The sequence below is a fragment of the Natator depressus genome, chromosome 15, assembly GCF_965152275.1.
Source record: "Natator depressus isolate rNatDep1 chromosome 15, rNatDep2.hap1, whole genome shotgun sequence".
Lineage (NCBI taxonomy): Eukaryota > Metazoa > Chordata > Testudines > Cheloniidae > Natator > Natator depressus.
Genome location: NC_134248.1, coordinates 10,889,346 through 10,910,100, shown reverse-complemented (window position 1 = coordinate 10,910,100; position 20,755 = coordinate 10,889,346). Strand labels below are relative to the sequence as shown.

Genomic DNA, 20,755 nt, shown 5'->3' with positions numbered 1-20,755 from the left:
GAGTCAACAAATTATCTAGATAGTCTGCTGACCAAGAGGTGGATACCTAAATACTAAGGTGATGAATCCATCAAAAATATACCACTAGCTATCTAGATGCTTAGAAAGATAAAACAAACTTAGTACATTACCCTTATTTAGTATATTAATGTGTCTGGTCAAGGTAAAGGAGGTCCAGAGGAAGAAGTACATTTGTACTTTAGTATCTCCTTATCTTCATATTTATAAAGATACCAGTTTTAACCTTCATATCTATTTATCTGCTTCTCCCTCAAGTCTCTTCACTTTCTTCCTCATTGTCCTATATACATGGAATGCCCTCCCCACGCTTGTCCAGTCCATCTAGCCCAGTATCCTGTCTTCCAACAGTGGCCAATGCCAGCTGCCCCAGAGGGAATGAACAGAACAGGTAATCATCAACCATCAACCACAGGTTGACTGTGCATTGTGTGAAAAAATACTTCCTTTTGTTTTAAACCTGCTGCCTATTAATTTCATGTGGTGGCCCCTAGTTCTTATGTTATGAGAAGACCCATTACTTCTGCAAAGCCATGTAAACTTAGCTAAATCATCAAGTTATTTATTTCATGAGTGAACTACTCATTTAAGAGAAGGGGTTGATAAGGAGTAAACTAATCAGTTGTGAACATGGCTCACTAGGGCCCTCAGCCTACAACTTTCTGCATGGGCAGAGGCATTTGCTCTCATGGAGCCCCAGTGAAGTTAAAGGGGCTCCAAAATCAAAAAGTCAAAGGGGAAGGGCTACGCAAAATTAATTGCAGGATTGGTGCTTAGTCTTATACGCTGTATCCCTTTGTCTATCTTTTTCAGTTGTGATCCTGCAAGTTGTTCTACATGAGTGAATCCCTGAGTCAAACAGTGTCTTCTTCTGGTTTGCGGAAATGTGTAACACATTATTTTGGGTGCTACCACAATCTAAATAATAATGTACAAAGCGTTGGGTATTTGATATGTTCTGTTCTAAACTACACAAACTTAAGTACCTACAAAAAAGTCAATAAACAGATCAGACCACAATGGAGTTATAACACACATACTCATGTACCTGAAATTTGTAATAGCATATTTAAATTTTAAATGCAGCTATGTTTCTGCTTAGCCAGGGCGTTCAGTCACGTTCAAACATGTATTAAAAGCAGGAGTGGTTAAACTGGTTTATAAAGTTGTTTGACTTACATGTGAACATGACTATGGGCCAGATCCTCAAATGTATTTAGGTGCATAACTTCCATTGAAATCAATAGGAGTTAGGTTCCTAAATGCATTCATGGATCTGGGACTTTATTACCATGCATATTATGATGTCTATACATTGATAGAAATGCCCATATTTGAGAAAAAATCAGTCCTAAATGAGGACAACTAAACTTAACTAACACTTGTAACCTGCTAGAGGTTCTTAGCTGAAGAGTGCTATGTGAGCTATTGGAAAGTAGTACCCTAAATGCTGCTTTGCCTATATTTATTGTGCAGCTCTTACTCACGTGCTTGGTTCACTGATGTGGCAACTGAATGAGGGTTGTGGGCTCAGATGTAACATTAGAAATTAGAAATGAGCGCCTGAGAGAATGGCGTTGATTTCAGGATTTCCTCAGAGCACAGGACCAGAGGTGTGAGGGTTGGAGGTCGCAGTGCAGGGTACAGGTGAAGGGCGGTGGGATGTGGGTCATGGTGCATGCAGGGCCACTAGGGTGACCAGATGTCCCAATTTTATAGGGACAGTCCCAATATTAAGGGCTTTCTCTTATATAAGGGCTTATTACCCCCCACCCCGTCCTGATTTTTCACACTTGCTACTGTGTGGTGACCCTAGGGGCCGGCGGGAGAGACGCGAGAGGCGGTGGTGGGGGATCGCGGGACGGAGGGGGCCGGCGGGAGAGACGGTGGTGTGGGGTCGCGGTGCAGGGTCCCGGGGCAGGCGCGAGGGGCGGGCGGTCCGGGGTCGCGGGGCGGAGGGGGCCGGCGGGAGACACGCGAGAGGCGGTGATGTGGGGTCGCGGTGCAGGGTCCCGGGGCAGGCGCGAGCGGTCCGGGGTCGTGGGGCGGAGGGGGCCGGCGGGAGACACGCGAGAGGCGGTGGTGGGGGGTCGCGGTGCAGGGTCCCGGGGCAGACGCGAGGGGCGGTAGATACGGAGTTGCGGTGCTGAGCCGAGGGGAGAGACGCGAAAGGCAGTGGGGGTTGGGGGTCGCGGTGCGGGATCCCGGGGCAGACGCGAGGGGTGGAAGATCCGGGGTTGTGGCGCTGAGCTGTGGGGGGAATAGAGACGCGAGAGGCAGTGGTGGGGGGTCGCGGGGCGGGGTCCCGGGACAGACGCGAGGGGCGGGCGGTCCGGGGTGGCGGGGCGGAGGGGGCCGGCGGGAGAGACGCGAGAGGCGGTGGGGGGGGTCGCGAGGCGGGGTCCCGGGGCAGGCGCGAGGGGCGGGCGGTCCGGGGTCGCGGTGCAAAGCCCGTTTCTCTGGGTGGGAGGCGAACGTGCCCCAGCATCGGAGAGCCCATGCCCCTGTTTCCTCGGGAACCGCTCGCCTCTCCCCTCAGCAGCACGTTCCGTGGGCCCGGCTTCGGGTTGGCTGTTACCTAGTAAAACCCGCCCTCCCTGCCGTATGGCCAGTGAGAATCACGCGCTTTATTTACTCCTCTCCAGGCGGGCTTCCTATTGGCTGGGACGGAAGTGTCACATGACTCGGAGCCGCGTTATGCGAGTGCAAAGTTCACGCCGCTACCAAAGATGGCGGCCTCTATTGGAGTAGTGGCCTGTCGGGCTCTGCACAGCCGCTGTCATGGGAAGTTGTTGTCTATAGGTCGGGGGCTCTTCAGTGGGGCGCGGTGCCTTGTCGCAGAGGGGGAGATGAGCTTCGGATTCCAGACTGTGTCGGAGGCGGAGAAAGGGGAGAAAGGTGAGGGGGGCAGGAGCAAGGCGGGGCGACTGGGACGGGGATCTAGCGAGCGAACTGGGAGACTCTGGGGAGGGAGGAGGACGAGATGGGAAGAGATTGTTGGGCTGTCCAATGCCCCAGTGACTGGTGTACTGTACGAGGCAGTGCGGTCCAGTTATTGTGAAACAAAATGGACCGAGGAGACCTGGGTTCTGTTTCTAGTTGTGTCGCTGATCCCCTGGTGAGGACCCCCCCCCCCCCAGGCAAGTCACTTGCTCTCTCCATATAGTCTTTCTTCTCCCTGTGTCTGGTCATTTTATAATGAGAGCTCTTTGTGCTAGGGAGTGTTTTTTGCTTTGTATCTGAACAGTGCCTTGCACAACAGATCTCTGATCTTGGTTGGAACTTGTTAGAGCTACCCTAATACGAATATTTAAACCTTTTCAACAGGTGCGTTGTGTACCTCAAGGATTAGCTGTCTGAGGGATGAGAATGTCCTAGCAAGTTGATGCTTATTTGAATGCTTTCATTTAATCCAAATATAAATAACTTTTCAAACAAATTGCACTTCGTTCACATGGTGTCTTCTAGATTGGGACCGTGGTGAAACATAGGAATGTGTTGAAAGTAAATGCATGTAACAAAATATAAACTTTGTGAAGTATGATAATCTAACTAATGAGATTAAAAAAATAGGATTTTTGCCTGGGACTTTATGGAGCCATGTGTTAGTATAGACCTAAGAAGAGGACAGTGAATACATAGAAGTGAATTTAAGTGACATGCTTTGCCCTGCTACCTCAAAGTGATATATATTGCATTATAATGTAATTTTATTTCAGTTTACCGTGTATTTGAAAGTGTGGCCAAGAAGTATGATATAATGAATGATTCAATGAGTCTGGGGATTCATCGGCTCTGGAAGGATATCCTGCTGCATCAAATGAACCCTTACCCAGGAACTCAGCTGTTAGATGTTGCTGGAGGGACAGGTACACTCCATTTTATTTCTAGTACTTTTATTAAGGAATACTATTTGCTGGAGTAATGATTCCTTAATGGAGAGCAGAAGTTAATCTACCTATATATGAAAATGGAAAATAAGTACAGTATAGACAATAGAAATCATAGTTGCACTTATTACAACATTTACATGACTTTATAGAGAACACTGTATAGTGCAGTAGTCCTCAAACTGTGGGGCCTGCCCCCTAGGGAGGCGTGGAGGAACATTCGGGGGGGCCCTCAGAGAGGGAGTGCCACCCAGCCCTGCTCTGCCCTGGCCCCAGTCCCAGTCCCAGCCCTGGCTTCAGTCCCTGGGCTCCCTGGGGCATGACCAGATTACATTCCGGGTAAGTGGGGACACAACATAAAAAGTTTGGGGACAACTGGTCTGGTGGCTAAATAATGGGCCTGAAGTCAGGAATACTGGGTTGTATTATTTGCTCTGCCGCACACACACTATGACCTTAAGCAAGTAATTTACTTCTCTGTCCCTCAGTTTCCCTCTCTGGAGAATGAGGATAACTTCTACCCTTCAAGGGGAAGGGTTGAGTCTTAGGCCTTGTCTACACTGCCACTTTACAATGCTGAAACTTTTTTGCTCAGGGGTGTGAAAAAAAACCCCCCTGAGCAATGCAAGTTTCAGTGCTGTAAAGTGGTGGTGTTGACAGTACGCTAGCGCTGGGAGTGACTCCCCTCATGGGGGTGGTTTTTTTTACAGCGCTGGGAGAGCTCTCTCCCAGCGCTGGTGCTGCAACTACACAGCCAGCAGCGCTTTAATGTTGGTAGTGAATACATACCCTTAGTTTTCTAACGTTTTGAAGCACTTGAGATCCTTGGATAAAGCTGCTCTAGAAGTGCAAAGTATTACACTTGTAGAAAAAATGGTTATTTACCTTTTGTAACTGCCGTTCTTTGAGATGTGTTGCTCATGTCCATTCCATGTTAGGTTTGTGCGCTCACCATATGCACCGGTGCGGGAAGTTTTTCCCTCAGTGGTATCCATAAGGACTGGCCCTGGAGCCATCAGGAGTGGCATGCATATTCGCCAATATAAGGGTGCCACTGGCCCCCTCCCTCAGTTCCTTCTTGCCACCAGTGACAGTGCTGGAAACGTTTTCTTTACAGTTTTCTGCAGTTTCCACAATATGCTATGCATCCGATGAAGTGAGCTGTAGCTCACGAAAGCTCATGCTCAAATAAACTGGTTAGTCTCTAAGGTGCCACAAGTACTCCTTTTCTTTTTTCTTTTTACGAATACAGACTAACACGGCTGTTACTCTGAAACCTGTCTTTACCCAGTGTTTTTTTCACTATCACATTGTGTAAATAGTTCTAGATAAGTAGTTTCTTTGTTCTCTTAATGACTAGCAAATTGTATTGTAGATAAGTCACCGCTAGGACTTAGCCCAGGGAGGAGGCATGCCCTGTCCCTGGGCTTCTAGCCTTGTGATCGCTGTAAAAAGCCTATGTGGATCAACGACCTGACCTTTATCAAAGTTACCTGAAGTGTTTGGGAGAAGCCCTCATTAATGCTAAGTGTCCCAGCATCTGCAAGAGCTTCCAGCCAAGAACTAAAAAGGAGCAGGACATAAGCGCTCCTCATGGAGTCGGCCCTCATGCCAGTCTCTGAGCCGCCGAGATCAGACTCTGCAGCGAGCGCAGCGGCATGGATGCAATGTGTGCCACTGCAACTGGTCTCCCGGCTCCGGTCCCAATCCCCGGTACCTGCTAAGAAGCAGGGGAAGCACACCGGGAGAGGGCATTCCCCAACATCCTGGATGGGAAAGGGAAAGTCCAGAGAGGAGCAGGGCAGCAAGACTCCAGAGCCCGGCCAGGCACCTGCGTCGCCAGCTAAGCTATCTAGTCCTTCTAGGGATCCACCAGCCACCACTTACACCTATAGAAACTCTGTTTCAACTAACAATAATGGGGGAAACAGACTTGTTAATGTTTCATCTAAAAAAATAAAGCTAGGGAGCATGTTAGTTCCAGTTTATCTAAATATTAAAAGTCCTAACTTCCTGATGAATATTTAATTTTTATAATATCAGAAAATATTCCACATTTTGCATCTTCCTTTCAAAACTAATACAGGTGACATCGCCTTTCGGTTTATCAATTACGTTCGTTCCCAGTGGGAGCACCAGATCAGACAGAAACTGAAATCCCATCAGAATTTATCATGGCAAGAAATCTCTAAGAGTTACGAGGAAGAGGAACTTAAATTGCCAGGAGGGTCCCAAGTGGTGGTCTGTGACATTAACAAGGAAATGATAAAAGTTGGAAAGCAGAAAGCACAACATCTTGGCTACTCTGAAGGTAAGTCCTGCATTATATCACTTCTGTAGTAGGTCTCTGAGTGATAGAAACTTAGATTAAAAAAATCCTTATGTAATGATAGTCCAAAATTCTACTTATTTGCCTGGAGCAGTAACTTTTCTGATGGGCAAATATCAGGTGCAGGATTTTTATCAACAGTATGGAAAGAGAGGGTAAGTAAGATGATGTACAAGAGCTGGCCAATTGTCATGACAATTCAGCAACTAGGAGTTATGCTCTCTATGGAGGCACCGTGAGTCTCTTTAATACTTGTATCCCTTTGAAAATACAAGTCTGAGCATTAATCTGAAGCCCAGTGTTTGATTCTCCTTCAGAATCAGCCAATGAGCAAAACGCTGCTCTGTTACACCAGTGCAATTCCCCTGAATTTAGTCAAGCTGAGTAGGTATGAAACAGGATAGTTTGGCCCTAAGAATCTGACTACACCACAGATTTCAGAAGCGATACTTTAAAAATAAAGGCAGCAAATTAAAAATGACATGAGTCCAAAAAAAAAAAAAAAACCAAGAAACAAACCTATATAGAGATAATATCTGCCACAGAGAATGGGTTATAGTGCTTTTGGAATCTGAATCGTATTAAATATTTAGTTTGCAGGTCAATGGGTTAATCCATGTTGGTCCTTTCGATCAGGATTAATTTAAGAAGTAAGTAATAAATTGTGCTGAATACACAGTATTTGTAGAATAGTTGTTTGTCCTCTCCCACTTTAATTAGAGAAACATTCCTTAAATAAGATTTACTATATGTATTTAAATGTGGTATATTTTATGTAAGACTTTCAGTTTTAAATTGGCTTTAAAAACACTGTTTTTAATACCAGCCCTTGTTTCAAATTAAACTAAAGATTTATCAACAGTAACTGGAAGATACAGTCAGTCTCAACGTTTGAAGTACCCCTGAAACGTTTAAAACTTGACTGAAAACATAATTTCAACTCCCTCATTTCCTCTTGATGAACTTTTTGGGGAGCAGGTAAAATTTTTAGTGTTACATACCCCCAAACCAATTACTACACCCAGCTCTCTCTGCATTCCTGATTACGTCATTGGTACAAGTAGTGCATAGAGAAATAACTGTTGAAGAAACAGATCAATGTTTCCCAATCAGAGAGAGAATTAGTAAGGTAAAAATCTTTTTTTTTCCCCCAGGCTTAATCAAAAGAATTGCAAATATTGGTGAGCACCTAAAGATAATTTAATTGTTTCTCCTTTTTTAAGGTGGAGAAGAAAATGTGCTATATGTAGGCCACATGACATAAAGGAATCCTGTAGAGGGCTCATTTTGTATTGTGGTGATGCAACACTGAATGACTTTAATAATGTCTGTGATTTCCTGCCCTCACCCCCGTCTTAGTAGTTGCTTAAGTAAGCTGATGATTTCTTGTAGAAGTAACTTGGTCATCTAGGCTAATGTGTGCAATAGAAATACCTGGAAACTAGATAAGATCATTTTGCTTTCAAATGCCTGTTCTCTCATATCAGTTCCAGCTTCTTGATTTCTTCTCTGTTACCCCCTGACTTCATGCCTTCTTCCAGAAGGGGGAGCTCAAAGGTCAAACACTGGGTTGTCTGGCCTCTTGAATTGTAGCCCATCTCTGTTACTACAATAATCTTTTGTTGCTCTCCAGTGCTGATAAATAGAGAGACAATAACCAGTGTGTTCAAACAAAGAAATATTGTTTTGGGGCAACTTTTTATGAAATGTCTGCATTTCATAAAATCCATATAAAGCTCGGGAACTCCAATCTGTGGATGGAACAGGACATTTGTTCCTACCAGTATTCGTCTATTTTTTAAAAATGTATATGACTCCAAAATTATTTAATTCCACCCTATGATTCTTCCTTCTGTAGGTGTATAGGATTCATGACCACAGTTTACCTTCTGTCATGAACGTCATTCTGACATCAATACAGATGGGTACATTTTCAGTGTTTTGTGGGCTTTGTACAACTCATTGCAAAAACTATCTCCAAGAGTGATTGTAATAGTGAGAACGTTGCAGAAGCGAATCCTTACACTAAAATACAAGGGCAGCCAAATAGCTGTTGCTCTCTTCTGCCATGCAAAAGAGGTAGGTTCAGTCTTATTCCCCCAATCTGGAGTACTGTGGGTACAGCATACCTAGCTCCAGTGGGGAGGAGGAGGTGTTTGATTGATTTAGGAACAAGTTTGTTGGACTTCTTCCTTGTCTGATGAGGAATTGCCATGATGCAGGACCTTGAAGGGTAGCAGGTATAAACTTGAGGTGTCTTCCCCCACTAAAAAGAAGAATCACAGTATGATTTAAAAATTATATATTAGGGCTGCTGATTAATCGCAGTTAACTCATGTGATTAACTCAAAATTAATCGCAGTTTTAATCACACTGTTAAACAATAGAATACCAATTGAAATTAATTATATATTTTGGATGTTTTTCTGCATTTTCAAATATAGTGATTTCAGTTACAATGCAGAATACAAAGTATGCAGTGCTCACTTTATATTATTTTTATTACAAATACTTGCACTGTAAAAATGATAAAAGAAATGGTATTTTTCAATTCACCTTATACAAGTACCATAGTGCAGTCTCTTTATCCTGAAAGTGCAACTTACAAATGTAGATTTTGTTTGTTTTTTACGTAATTGCACTCAAAACCAAAACAGTGTAAAACTTTAGAACCTAAGTTCACTAAGTTCTTCTACTTGTTCAGCCAATCGCTAAGAGAAACCATTTGGTTTATGTTTACGGGAGATAATGCTGCCCGCTTCTCATTTACAGTGTCACCTGAAAGTGAGAATAGATATTCGCGTGGCACTTTTGTAGCTGACATTGCAAGGTATCTGTGTGCCAGATATGCTAAACATTCGTATGCCCTTTCGTGCTTTGGCCACCATTCCAGAGGACATGCTTCCATCCTGATGGTGCTCATTAAAGAGATGTGTTAATTAAATTTGTGACTGAACTCCTTGGGGGAGAATTGTATGTCTCCTGCTCTGTTTTTTACCTGCATTCTGCCATATATTTTGTGTTATAGCAGTCTTGGATGATGACCCAGCATGTTGTTCGTTTTAAGAACACTTTCACTGCAGATTTGACAAAACGCATAAAAGGTACCAATGTGAGATTACTAAAGATAGCAATAGCACTCGACCCAAGATTTAAGAATCTGAAGTGCCTTCCACAATCTGATCCGGATGGGGTGTGGAGCATGCTTTCAGAAGTCGTAAAAGAGCAACACTCCAAAGCGGAAACTACAGAACCCAAACCACCAAAAACGAAAATCAACCTTCTGCTGGTGGTATCTGACTCATGATGATGAAAATGAACATGCATTGGTCTGCACTGCTATGGATCATTATCAGGTAGAACCCATCATCAGCATGTCCCCTGGAATGGTGGTTGAAGCATGAAGGGACATATGAATCTTTAGCACGTCTGGCACATAAATATCTTGCAATGCCGGTTACAACAGTGCAATGCAAATGCCTATTCTCACTTACAGGTGACATTGAAACAAAGCGGGCAGCATTATCTCCTGCAAATGTAAACAAACTTGTTTGTCTGAGCAATTGGCTGATCAAGAGGTAGGACTGAGTGGACTTGTTGGCACTAAAGTTTTACATTATTTTTGAATGCAGTTTTTTTTGTACATCACTCTACATTTTTAAGTTCAGCTTTCCTGATAAAAAGATTGCACTACAATACTTGTATTAGGTGAACTGAAAAATGCTATTTCTTTTGTTTTTTTTTACAGTGCAAATACTAGTAATAAAAAATAAATATAAAGTGAGCAATCCACACTTTGTATTCTGTATTGTAATTGAAATCAATAATTTGAAAATGTGGAAAACATCCAAAAATATTCATTTAAAATAGTATTCTATTGTTTAATAGTGCAATCAATCGCGATTAATTTTTTTAATCACTTGACAGCCCTATTATATATGTATTACCTTTGCCAAAACAGAGTGAAGAGCTAGTCTTTCTGCAGGTTTTCTGGGATGAGCAACACCTAGTATCTGTGTGCGTTTTTGTTTGTTTTTTGTTTTTTTTTTTAAGGCTTGTCCTGGGTGGTTGGGAATGCTGAAGAGCTGCCCTTCAATGACAACAAGTTTGATGTTTACACAATTGCCTTTGGAATACGGAATGTAACTCATATTGACCAGGTAAGCAGGGGCAACATGTCCTGGGATATACAGTTCTCCTGGGTTTTCTGGGCACCAAGAAAAGAAGGAAACACTCCTGTATGAGGAAACCTCTGTTTCAACTTCTCACATGTAAAAGAAAGTGGGATGTAGCCCTACAGTTTGCTTGAATGAAAAGAAATTGAGGTTAATAAATATCCTGCCCTTCTAGAAGCATCATAGGGTTCAGATTTTTATCATGGAGATAAGCATGGTATAAATACTTGCATACATTTTTCTGGAAAGCTCTGAGTAGTCCTTTCTTAAAAATTAGAAAATATTTGTAAACACTCTAGCAAGTAAAGTCACCTCTTCTAATTGGGACCTGGTATTTTGAGATTGATTGGTTGTAACTGTTCTGCCTGAAAGGATATTTTTGATCACTTTTTTTTTTTTAGGGGGGAATCTCTTCACAAACTGGTAATTGCATGTAATGTTCCATGCTCTGAGATGTGCTTTGACTCCTTAAAATGTCATTACTTGTTTACACAACTGATGAAAGTCTTTCTGCATGTCAGCTTCTTTTTGCTTCTGGTTTTGTAGCGTTATCTCCCCATCTTCAGGAAGAAGATGGATGTAGCTTGAAATCTTATGAATCTTTGGATACTTGCTAATAGGCTGCAATACCTAATGTTTAATACCATCCTAAAGCAGGCCAGTCTCTTCCCAAAAGCAGATATAATTAAAAAATATAATAATGTGCAGCCCTATTGAACCTCTCCGACCTGAGTGGGTTGAGTTTAGCCTGACAGAAAGGGACTCGTGAAAATATTACCTAATTTAAAGCATACTTACCATTTTAGGCCCACAATGGATAGGTGGGTGGTATTATTGTCCAAGTCTAAATATTTTAAGTTCCCAGGACACTTGGCTGACTCTAACCAGAACAATCTTTCTTCTGCTTGGACTGTGCCCAACCAAAGAAGGTGGAACATCCATGTTTCACATCCTCATGAGATGTTAATAGGGAGGGTGCTTTCCTACAGTGTGTTCATCCACTTTTGATCTCTCTCAGGCACTTCAGGAGGCGTATCGTGTGCTGAAACCAGGAGGGAGATTTCTGTGTCTGGAATTTAGTCAAGTCAGCAACCCCCTTGTTTCCAGGTTGGAATATGACCATTTTTTTTCTTTTCTCTTTATTTTTATCCCACACATGAGGGTTTTTCTTGAGCTGGGACAAAAATACATGAGTCCTAATCCCTTGAAACACAATCACATACTTAAATCCAAACTCTGTAGAAGTCTACAGCAAAGGTGATATACAGAGACTAATTCCTCTTTAGGAAAAAGTTAGTCCTAGTAGGTTTTATTTTGGTGTCTGCATGTTAATCTGCGCTTCTTGTCTCTTTGGGCAGGCTCTATGACTTGTACAGTTTCCAGGTTATCCCTGTTCTGGGTGAGATTATTGCTGGAGATTGGAAGTCCTACCAGTACCTTGTGGAAAGCATCCGACGCTTTCCAGCCCAGGTAACAAGGTGCTCTACTTTGAATATTTAGTGTACAGATTGTCACCATGGGGGCAGCTGGGTTATGGGTAAGGAGACTAGGCCTTTAAGAAGGCATATGCTAGTTTACTTCTGCTAATTGCACAGTTACCTCTCCCCACACCCGAGATGACTAAAGAGGATATGAGAAAGGTCTACAAAATCATGAATAGTGTGAAGAAAGTAAATGAGGAAGTGTTGTTTGCCCCTTCACATAACACAAGAACCAGAGGTCACTCAACAAAATTAATAAGCAGCAGGCTTAAAAGAAATGTAAGAAAGTACTTCACACAACACAGTCAACATCCATGGCAATGAGGTCCAAAGGTTAAGACAAAAATAACTAAGTTTATGGAGGATATGTCCAGCAATGACTATTAGCTATGCTGTCAGTGTCCCTGCCAGAAGCTGTTCATTCCTTCCAAAGCACTTGGCCCTAGCCACTGTCAGAAGACAAGATACGGGGCTAGATGGAGCATTGGTCTGACCTACTATGGCTATTGTGTTCTTTATTACTATATTTCAGGAGGTGTTCAAGGCAATGATTGAAGATGCAGGTTTTCTGAAGGTGGAATATCGGAATCTAACAGCGGGCATTGTAGCCATTCACTCAGGTTTCAAACTGTGACCCTCCTACTTTGCAAAGCTCTTGAAGAATAAAGGGTATTTCCCCTGAAGAAGCTAAAAAGCTATGCAACTCCAAAAACGTCACTGCCACGATAGTCTGAGGGGATGGGAAGACTTGGTCCCTCTGCAGAATCTAAAGCTTCAGATTTTGGGTTTCTGAAAAGTTGAAATTATGTTCTTACAACCATGTCAGGACCTAGAATCCCTCTAGCACTTACCCATTTATGTAAGTATGGGTCAGGTGATTCCTTGATGCCTGGCATGTGCTCACTCAACTGATCACCACTTTCTTAAACCCTCACAGACTTTTATTGGACAATTTGTTTGGTACATATAATTCTCTTCTGAAGTACAGTGTGGATATTGCAAAAGTTACTTAGTCTTATTTAAGCAGGATAAGATGTACTCCAAACACCTGTAATAACAGAACTGGTTGAAGGTAGACATGGACCCACTAGCCTTCAAACAAGAGACCTCCCTATATTGTATTGAAGTAATGACTCAAGTTCAGTGTGGGTATGGGAATATAGGCAACACCTAAAATTACAAGTGTGTGTGACATGTAGTATTTGTGTATTTATTTTAAAGATATTAAATTATGTATCAGTCTTTCACTTTTGTGGTAAATGTCTCACTGATGTCTGAAGACTTGTCTGCAGAAGTAGTAAGTTACTGTTAATGTATTTCCTCAGTGATGGGGATAAAGTTCTGAACATCTGTTCAGTCCTCGCTTTAACTATATTGTGGTGAAAATGCTATAATGGTGGCTCTGCATCAAAAAGAAGTGAAATACCCTAGCCATCACCTTATACCACATCTTTGAAGAAATCTTCCACTAGTTTACTTCTGTATCCCTTTAAGGCTGACAAATTACTGCAGAAGTTTCCTTGGATCTGGGTAAGGAATGTGGAAAAACTAGAAATCTTTATTGAAATCTTAGCCTCTGTCTCTACTTACCCCTTATTTGAGCTGCATTGTGGTAGTATGTTTACTAAAGTTTAGAGTGGGTAGTTTAATTCAGTTATCACTAAACCTCCAGATAGCTAGTCTGTAATTTGTGCTTCTATACCAGAATGAGAATGCAGGACTGAAGTGTGATAAATACCTTAATAAGTTATTGTAACCTGCTGATAGCTTGCTAAAACAGTATATAATCACTATAGTAGTATAAAATATCTATTAAAGGAGCTTGGCTGCACTGACTTCATATGCCCTTAAATCACATTAATCAGCTCTTAGTGCATCATCTATTCTAGGACTACCACAATTCACTACCTTAAGTGGTTCATGCTACAGCGGGATATTTAATCTAACTATTTGACAGAATGTCCAGAGAAACTACCTCAACTGGACTCTAGATCAGAGCAACACATAAGTAGAGAGATATTTTACTCTTCCACTGCCAAAAAAGGTAAAGGCAAGGTCTTCAAACAAGTATTAAGTGATTCATTATTCTACAGTTATGAATGTTGCTTAAGTGTTAAACAAGGAAGCATAAGGTTATTGAACATTACTTCTATAATTCAGAACAGCATCAAAAAGCCTCAGTTGTGCTACTATCCTCCACAGTACAGTTGTTGCAGTGCTACCTCAAATGGGGAGGTAGCAACTCCCTGCTGTATCAAGGCTTTTAAACCAAATCAGAGTTATTTGCTGCTGAAAGCACTACCTTGTCTCCCCTTTAGTTACTAAGGCAGGAAAAGGTAAGGTAATGAGGTTGGCATACCTTTTCCAAAAGCTGCTGTAACTTTTAAGTGTAGTAAGGAGTGTAGAGCAGCAGAGACATGATGGCTGAGGAGTCTTTGTACTGAAGCTGGTGAATGTCCGCAAGTTTCGCAAGCTGGGGCTTTACACTAGGCATTTGAAGGATATAGTTCCCAGCTCAAAGTTATTGCCAGCCATCATTAAACATCAAGAAACTACTTGTCCTCCTCACTAACATCTGTGGAAGTGGTCCTGCTTACTGGGACTATAGCAGCCTCTGCCAGCACAACCCTCAAGAATCTATGTAGTATCTAGCATAATGGAAGCTCTATCATAGTAACTTTTTGTACATGAAATAGAAATGGATTAATATGTTCTATAAAATAGAGAAGGCAAGTGTACAACCACTCTCATCCTTGGACCAGAACTACATGGTGATATTACCTGTTTACAAAGGCTTTAGGTGAGAATAAGAAAAGCAGCATACATCAGATGGATAAAAGTGTAGGCTAAACTCACAGGAATTACAGCTCCAACCTAACTTTAGTAATGGCAGTTGTACCTGTCTATGCCAGCAGTGAACTTTTCTGCACTAACAGCTTTAGATAAAGTTTTGGGTTGGAGAAAATATGCTCACTTTCCATGGAAACAAGTGAGAAGGATTTCATAAAGACCACAGTACAAGAATCAATATAGGGATAAGTGGGCAAGATGGCTATAAAACTATTAGAATAAACTCTTAAAGGTTGAGTATATCCAACAGTTTTATTAAAATGGAAAGCAGGTTTTTGGAAAGAAAATACAAGAATGAATTTTTTGCTATTTTTTATAGCCACAATGAAAACAAACTAGTACAGAGGAGTCCCTGTCCATTACCACCACAACAAAAGGCTTGAAGAGCAAGGTGTGTTCCCTGGGGAAGGCTTAAGATTTCAGTCTCTATTTAGAGTTAGTGTGCAGTCCTGGAACCGGATGCAAGTTTGGCTAGCACAGACTGTGCTCTAACCAGATTTGAAGAGGAGAATAGCAACTTGGCCTAGGTAGAAATAGATGAAGTGCTTAGTCTCATGAGTCACATAGCTGCCAAAGTTCCTTCCCACAATGCAGTGCCAAGTGGGGTTGTACTTCTTGTCAAACTCCTGGAAGAAAAAAAACAAAATGCACATTACTACTACAGCAGAACTGCCTTTCTTAGATAAAAAGTTGCAGATTTTTTTTAACTGCTTTATTCTCACCTACATCTTTATATTAAGTGTTCAAACACTGGGGGGTGGGGGGTGTGTGTGTAAGAACAGCATATCCTTTGCTCTGCATTAAGACCACAGCTTTGATAATAAGGAAGAGGTGGAATTGCTGACTTACCTTTATTGCCCAGTTGCTGGTTATTACATCATGAGACACCAGAAGTAATTTTCTTACTAAGTAGCTGCAGGAGTACAGGTAGGATTTTATTGCTGTGATAGTCTATATCCTTTTATTCACCCCTTTCACAAGGCTGTTAAATTTTGTACAAAGCATACTATGTAAGGCATCATTTGAAAACTCATGATTTCCTGATGATTATTGTCCTGGTCAAAGGTGTGGCAAGACTGTAAAAGAAAACTCCACCATATGATATTGCCAAGGACATGTTCCAGCATGTTCTGGAACACAGTCACAAACAAGTTCCCCAGAGATAATAGGCTAGCCAACACCTCAGCCAGGTGTCACCTAGCTCAAATGGACCACCCACCTGATTAAGTGGCCACTCTTTTTTGGGGGGGGGGGAGGAGAATGGGGGGAAATGTACATTTTGACAAAGTAGTTGTATAAGGTTTCTGGCCACATATCAGCTGGACATGAGAAAGGGCTATAAGAAGACAGACATCCCAAATCCTCTCTTACTCTCTACCCACAGCATCAAGCCCTGAAGAACAAAGGAAGCAGCACTGGACTGGGGGCTGGAAATCCTGACAAAGTGGTTCAGCCAGGAAGACTGCTAGTACTTGTGGTGAGAGAGACCTTTGCTTTGTATTCACTTAGCTTGTTAAGTTAGGTGTAGTAGTTTTACCTTTTATTTCCTTGTAACCAATCCTGACTTATACTCGTAGTCACTTAATCTATTTTTCTATAGTTAATAGATTTGTTGTTTTATCTAAACCAGTGTGTTTGGACTGAAGTATTTGGGATAACAAGACTTGTGCATATCATTTTCTATTAATAAATGACAGACTTGATACAAGTTCGTATTGTCCAGGAGGGTGCTGGGCAGTACAAAGCACATTTCTGGGGGAAAGTCTGGGACTGGGAGTTTGCTGGTGTTGTCCTGCAGTGTAATTCATGGGTGGCTGCCTATAGCACTCATACAGTATGGCTGGGAGTGATTTATATGCTGGAGGTTGAGAGCGAGCAGATCAGAAGTGGTTGCTCTCACAGCGAAACAGGGTTTATAAAAGACACCCCCAGGTTAGGGAATTGAGGGGACAGCTGTTCATCAGTCCAGATTGTACTCTGGTTAATGTCAACTGCCCACCTGCCAAGTCTTGCATAACTCAAGCCAGTTTACTAGGTGTACGTATTCTCCCCTTCCATCCAAGAATCTAGCACATCCTCCTAGTAGATCCTTAGCACAATAGCTTTCAAGCTATGGATCTCAACCAGCAATAGGGCAACGCCCTTGCTAGTGATCTGCAAAAGAATTCTGAAAGTCAAGCAGTAAAGGAATTGGTTATGGAAGAGGGGTGACACAGGATCTCAAACAGGTGCATACAATGAAAGTGCAGAGTACTTAAGAGGCATTCCAGTGAGTCCATCATGCTAGTCTGCATTATCCTAGTTCATAAGAACATAAGTGAAAATAGTGAGTTGATCCACAGAGGGAAAGATCAGAGCATAACAAGCCCTAATACTCTATTTTTAAAAAAAGAAAAGCCCTCACTTCATTTAATAGACCAAATGTATTCACAAATTAGTACTGTTTTACAGTTAGACACTTTGGCTAGCAAAACTTGAGTCAGACTAATGTGATGACCAGAAAGTCAGACTGGTTAAGAAGTGCTTTATACAAATATCCATCCCCAACAGTCCTGAAATTTAGAGCTTTGGGCCAAGAAAGGTATACAGCTGTTTTGTATTTGATTATTATATTAAGCCTCTTGGCTAATTTCTATGTCCAATATTTGTCATCACATCCCCTCCCTGTCCACTGCCATTGGGAAGTTATACTGAAGTTTGACAAAGATATAGAATTGTTTTGTAGTAAATTAAACTGATGTTTCTGCTTCAGTTATTTTTAAGTGGTACATTCATCATAGGGAAAAAAATCTATACTTGTTTCTACATCTCAAGCAGGAGTGGGTTTTTTTTAAAATAAAAGTTTGCTATTCTCATTGGAAATTGCTAGCAGTAAGTTGAACCAACTCAGAAAACAGTTTAAGGAGAGCACTTGACTGACATTAGGTTTTATATGTTGTCAATGATTGCTGCTTATATGTCTGTTCCACTCAGCATAGTCTCAATTCAATTCAACCTTCCCATTCTTATGGCAGGCCAGCGTCTTCCATTAGCACTGCCAATTCAGCAAACTGCTGAAGTATGAAAAATGGTAAACTATAGTTTCCTCCCCCAGCTTTGCACAGTGGGCAACATCTATGTGCAGCTTCTCCCAACAGCTCCCCTGCTGTCAGAACAAGCATATGGCTAAGATAAGAAAAAAATAACCAAAGGAAAGAAAAAAACAGTTACCAAACCCAAGAACAGTTATATATGACACAGATCTTCACAAGAGTTGTATAACAAAATTACTTTGCAAATGAAAGCCTTTGTATACAAATTCAGATGAGCCGAGCACCTGGTAAGGCTTCACCTTTTCCTCTAGAGTTCCCTTCTGGCAGCATACCCCTCATATTAGATCAGGGGTCTCAAACTCCCAACCCACAGGCCATTTGCAGCCCGCGAGCCTCCCCAATGTGGCCCGCAGGGCTCCAGCAGTTTTGGGGCCAGGTCTCTCCCTTGGCCCCACCTGCCGCCCCCAGGCACTGCCCCCCACAGGGGCCCCGGCAGCACAGCAGAGCCAAGCAACATCTGCCTGCTCACTCCAGTGGCTGCTGCCCCCCCCCCCCCGGCCACAGGGCAGGGCTGTGCCTGCACACACTGCCCCCACTGCCAATAAGAATCTGCGGGGGCAGTGCCTGGGGGAGCAGCAGCATGCAGAGGCCCCCCCTGGCCCACCCCACCTTGGAGCCCCAGGTAAGCACCACACCCCCATCTCAGAGCCTGCACCCCACTCCTTTCCCAAACACTCCCTCCTGCCCGCAAACTCCCTCCCAGAGCCTGCACCCACACAAACCCCAGCCCCAAGCCTGCACCTAGCACCCAAACTCCAGCCCAGAGCCTGCATCCCAGACCCTCTCCCCCACCCAAACTCCCCTCCAGAGCCCAACCTCTCATCCCTTCTGCACCCAAACTCCCTCTCAGAGCCTTAGGCAGGTGGGAGGCAGAGGTTTTTTTTTTTTTGGGGGGGGGGGGGGCGGGTTCTGGGCAGCATTAGTGACATTATTGGCCTGCTGGGAGGATTTGAGGACTGGCACTGGCCCTAAGGTAAACTGCGTTTGAGACCCCTGTACTAGATTCTAAAACATGCATATCCATCAATAGAGGGAAAAGGCTATTACAACAGGCATTTACCTTCTTTATATGAGCTGCAATATCCTTCTCGATGTTATATTTCTCCAGGGCCTGAGTGGCACACTCCACTGAATCTTGCTGCATCTCTTCAGACATATCCGCATTCTTGATCACAGCCTTTCGATCACACATGGTTACCTAGGGAGCACGCACACACAAAATAATTTGACAGCAGTAGGAGCATCCACCATCCAAAACTCCCACAGACAATCTGTTTAATAGGCTTGGTCTTGTACAATGCATGATTTGTGGTCACTATCTTCTAGCTTAAGAACATTGGCCCAGTCTTAATGCAAAACACATCTCCTCAAAGCATGAGTAAGTCAGCTCTACAGCCAGGGACAGAAGTTATACAGACAGTGAAGTAAACGGAATGTAGTTTTTCAGCTGTAGTACTTTCAGACCAGTTACTTCAGCTGAAACAGAGAGAGGAAAGCATAGCTGGGAGCATTTTCATTTTCTCTAATCATGATCTCTTTCCCAAGAGAGAATCTGTAGAACTGCTTTTTGGCTTTTCAGCTAACCTAAAGCTTATCAGTCTGTACAGCCCAATGGTTCTCAAACTTTTATACTGGTGACCCCTTTCACATCGCACTCAGAGGGTTGCAACTACCCTTATAAATTAAAAGCACTTATATATTTAACACCATTTTAAATGCTGGAAGCAAAGCAGGGTTTGTGGTGGAGGCTGACAAATCGTGACCCCCCCACGTAATAACCTCACGACCCCCTGAAGGGTGCCGACCCCCTGTTTGAGAACCCCTGGTATAGCCACTACCATGAGGGGATGGACTCCACCTAGTAGCCCTTCATCATAATTTGAGTACAAACAGAGACCCTGAGTAGTTTAAAATACTATACATTTTCAGGACATGAAATTCAAAGCTGGAATATTTTTTGTGAAGATAGAGATGCTAGAAAATTCTGTGTAATTTCCCTGGCACAGATAAGCTACGGAGTAGCGCTCCCAGATATGCTGGCTCTTTGGGAGTGTCCACTGACAGTCCTGCCATACGTCCTCAGTCTCATTTTGCCAGACAAATCTTCATGTTTGGGGTTTTTTTTAAAAGCACCTAAAAACCCAATATACTTCCATCGGCACCCCCCCTTGCCCAATGGGTGGTCTTCCCCTTCCCCACCCCGCCCAACCGGTGGCCTCCTCCCGCCCCGTCACCTTCCCCGCCCAATCGGTGGTTCCCCACCCCCACCCACCCAGAGCACACACCCCCCCCCCGAGGACCCTCGCCCAATCGGTACTTCCACCACTCACCCCCTTCTACACACAGAATCACAGCACCCTCCCCCACGCCCAATGGCTCCCCCTCCCCCCACGGCTCACAAGAGCCCACGCGTCCCCGGGGCGCCCTCCTCTACTCCGCGCCTTCCCCCTCCACCGGCGGGATGACGAGAGGCCTCTGCCTTCTCCCTCCATGCGGCCCCACCTCTCCCAGCGCCCTCGGCCAGGCTCTCGGGTCCTGCCCCGCTCGGGAACTCACCGTGTGCTGGGCGGCTCCGAGCGCGGAGGGAAGGGATGGGGCGGGCCGGCAGGCAGCTTCTCAACCAGCGCTCGCTCGGCCAGCTCTCCGATGTGACTAAAACCGCGCGGCGCCACCCCCGTAGACCTCATACTAGCAGCCACGCCCCCTCCGCCTAAGACACGCCCCGCGTGCACCAATCATTGGCCTCTGCAACAATCTCTGGCGCACGTCATTGGCCGACATCTACCTCTTACCGCAGCTTCTTACTGTTGCGTTTTATTTCAGCCCGGCATGCATCGCGCTGGCGTCTGTTCCCATAGCGACAGGATGCATGCTGCTGGGGCCGAGCTCGAGGCCTGTGCCCGGGAGTGAGGAGCCTGCG

At 43.7% G+C, this 20,755-nt stretch overlaps 2 protein-coding genes across 3 annotated transcripts; one reads left to right on the top strand and one right to left on the bottom strand.

The window, feature by feature from the left end:
* The first annotated feature begins 294 nt into the window (after positions 1-294).
* COQ5 (coenzyme Q5, methyltransferase) lies at positions 295-13,088 on the top strand. Of its 2 annotated transcripts, XM_074972561.1 has the most exons (9): positions 295-409; positions 832-906; positions 2,664-2,916; positions 3,738-3,887; positions 5,995-6,219; positions 10,291-10,397; positions 11,431-11,519; positions 11,771-11,890; positions 12,426-13,088. In XM_074972561.1, exons 2-9 carry the CDS (start codon positions 856-858, stop codon positions 12,442-12,444), a joined length of 1,014 nt encoding a protein of 337 aa, XP_074828662.1. In that variant the 5' UTR covers positions 295-409; positions 832-855; the 3' UTR covers positions 12,445-13,088. The 2 variants fall into 2 exon arrangements, with proteins under 2 accessions (XP_074828662.1, XP_074828661.1); XM_074972560.1 differs by lacking the exon at positions 295-409 and having other exon boundaries at positions 841-906; positions 11,771-11,882; positions 12,426-13,085.
* A 1,888-nt stretch (positions 13,089-14,976) lies between these two features.
* DYNLL1 (dynein light chain LC8-type 1) lies at positions 14,977-20,551 on the bottom strand. The gene is made up of 3 exons (XM_074972563.1): positions 20,392-20,551; positions 18,896-19,033; positions 14,977-15,369 (listed from the first exon to the last, which is right to left on the bottom strand). Exons 2-3 carry the CDS (start codon positions 19,025-19,027, stop codon positions 15,232-15,234), a joined length of 270 nt encoding a protein of 89 aa, XP_074828664.1. The 5' UTR covers positions 19,028-19,033; positions 20,392-20,551; the 3' UTR covers positions 14,977-15,231.
* Positions 20,552-20,755: the final 204 nt, after the last annotated feature.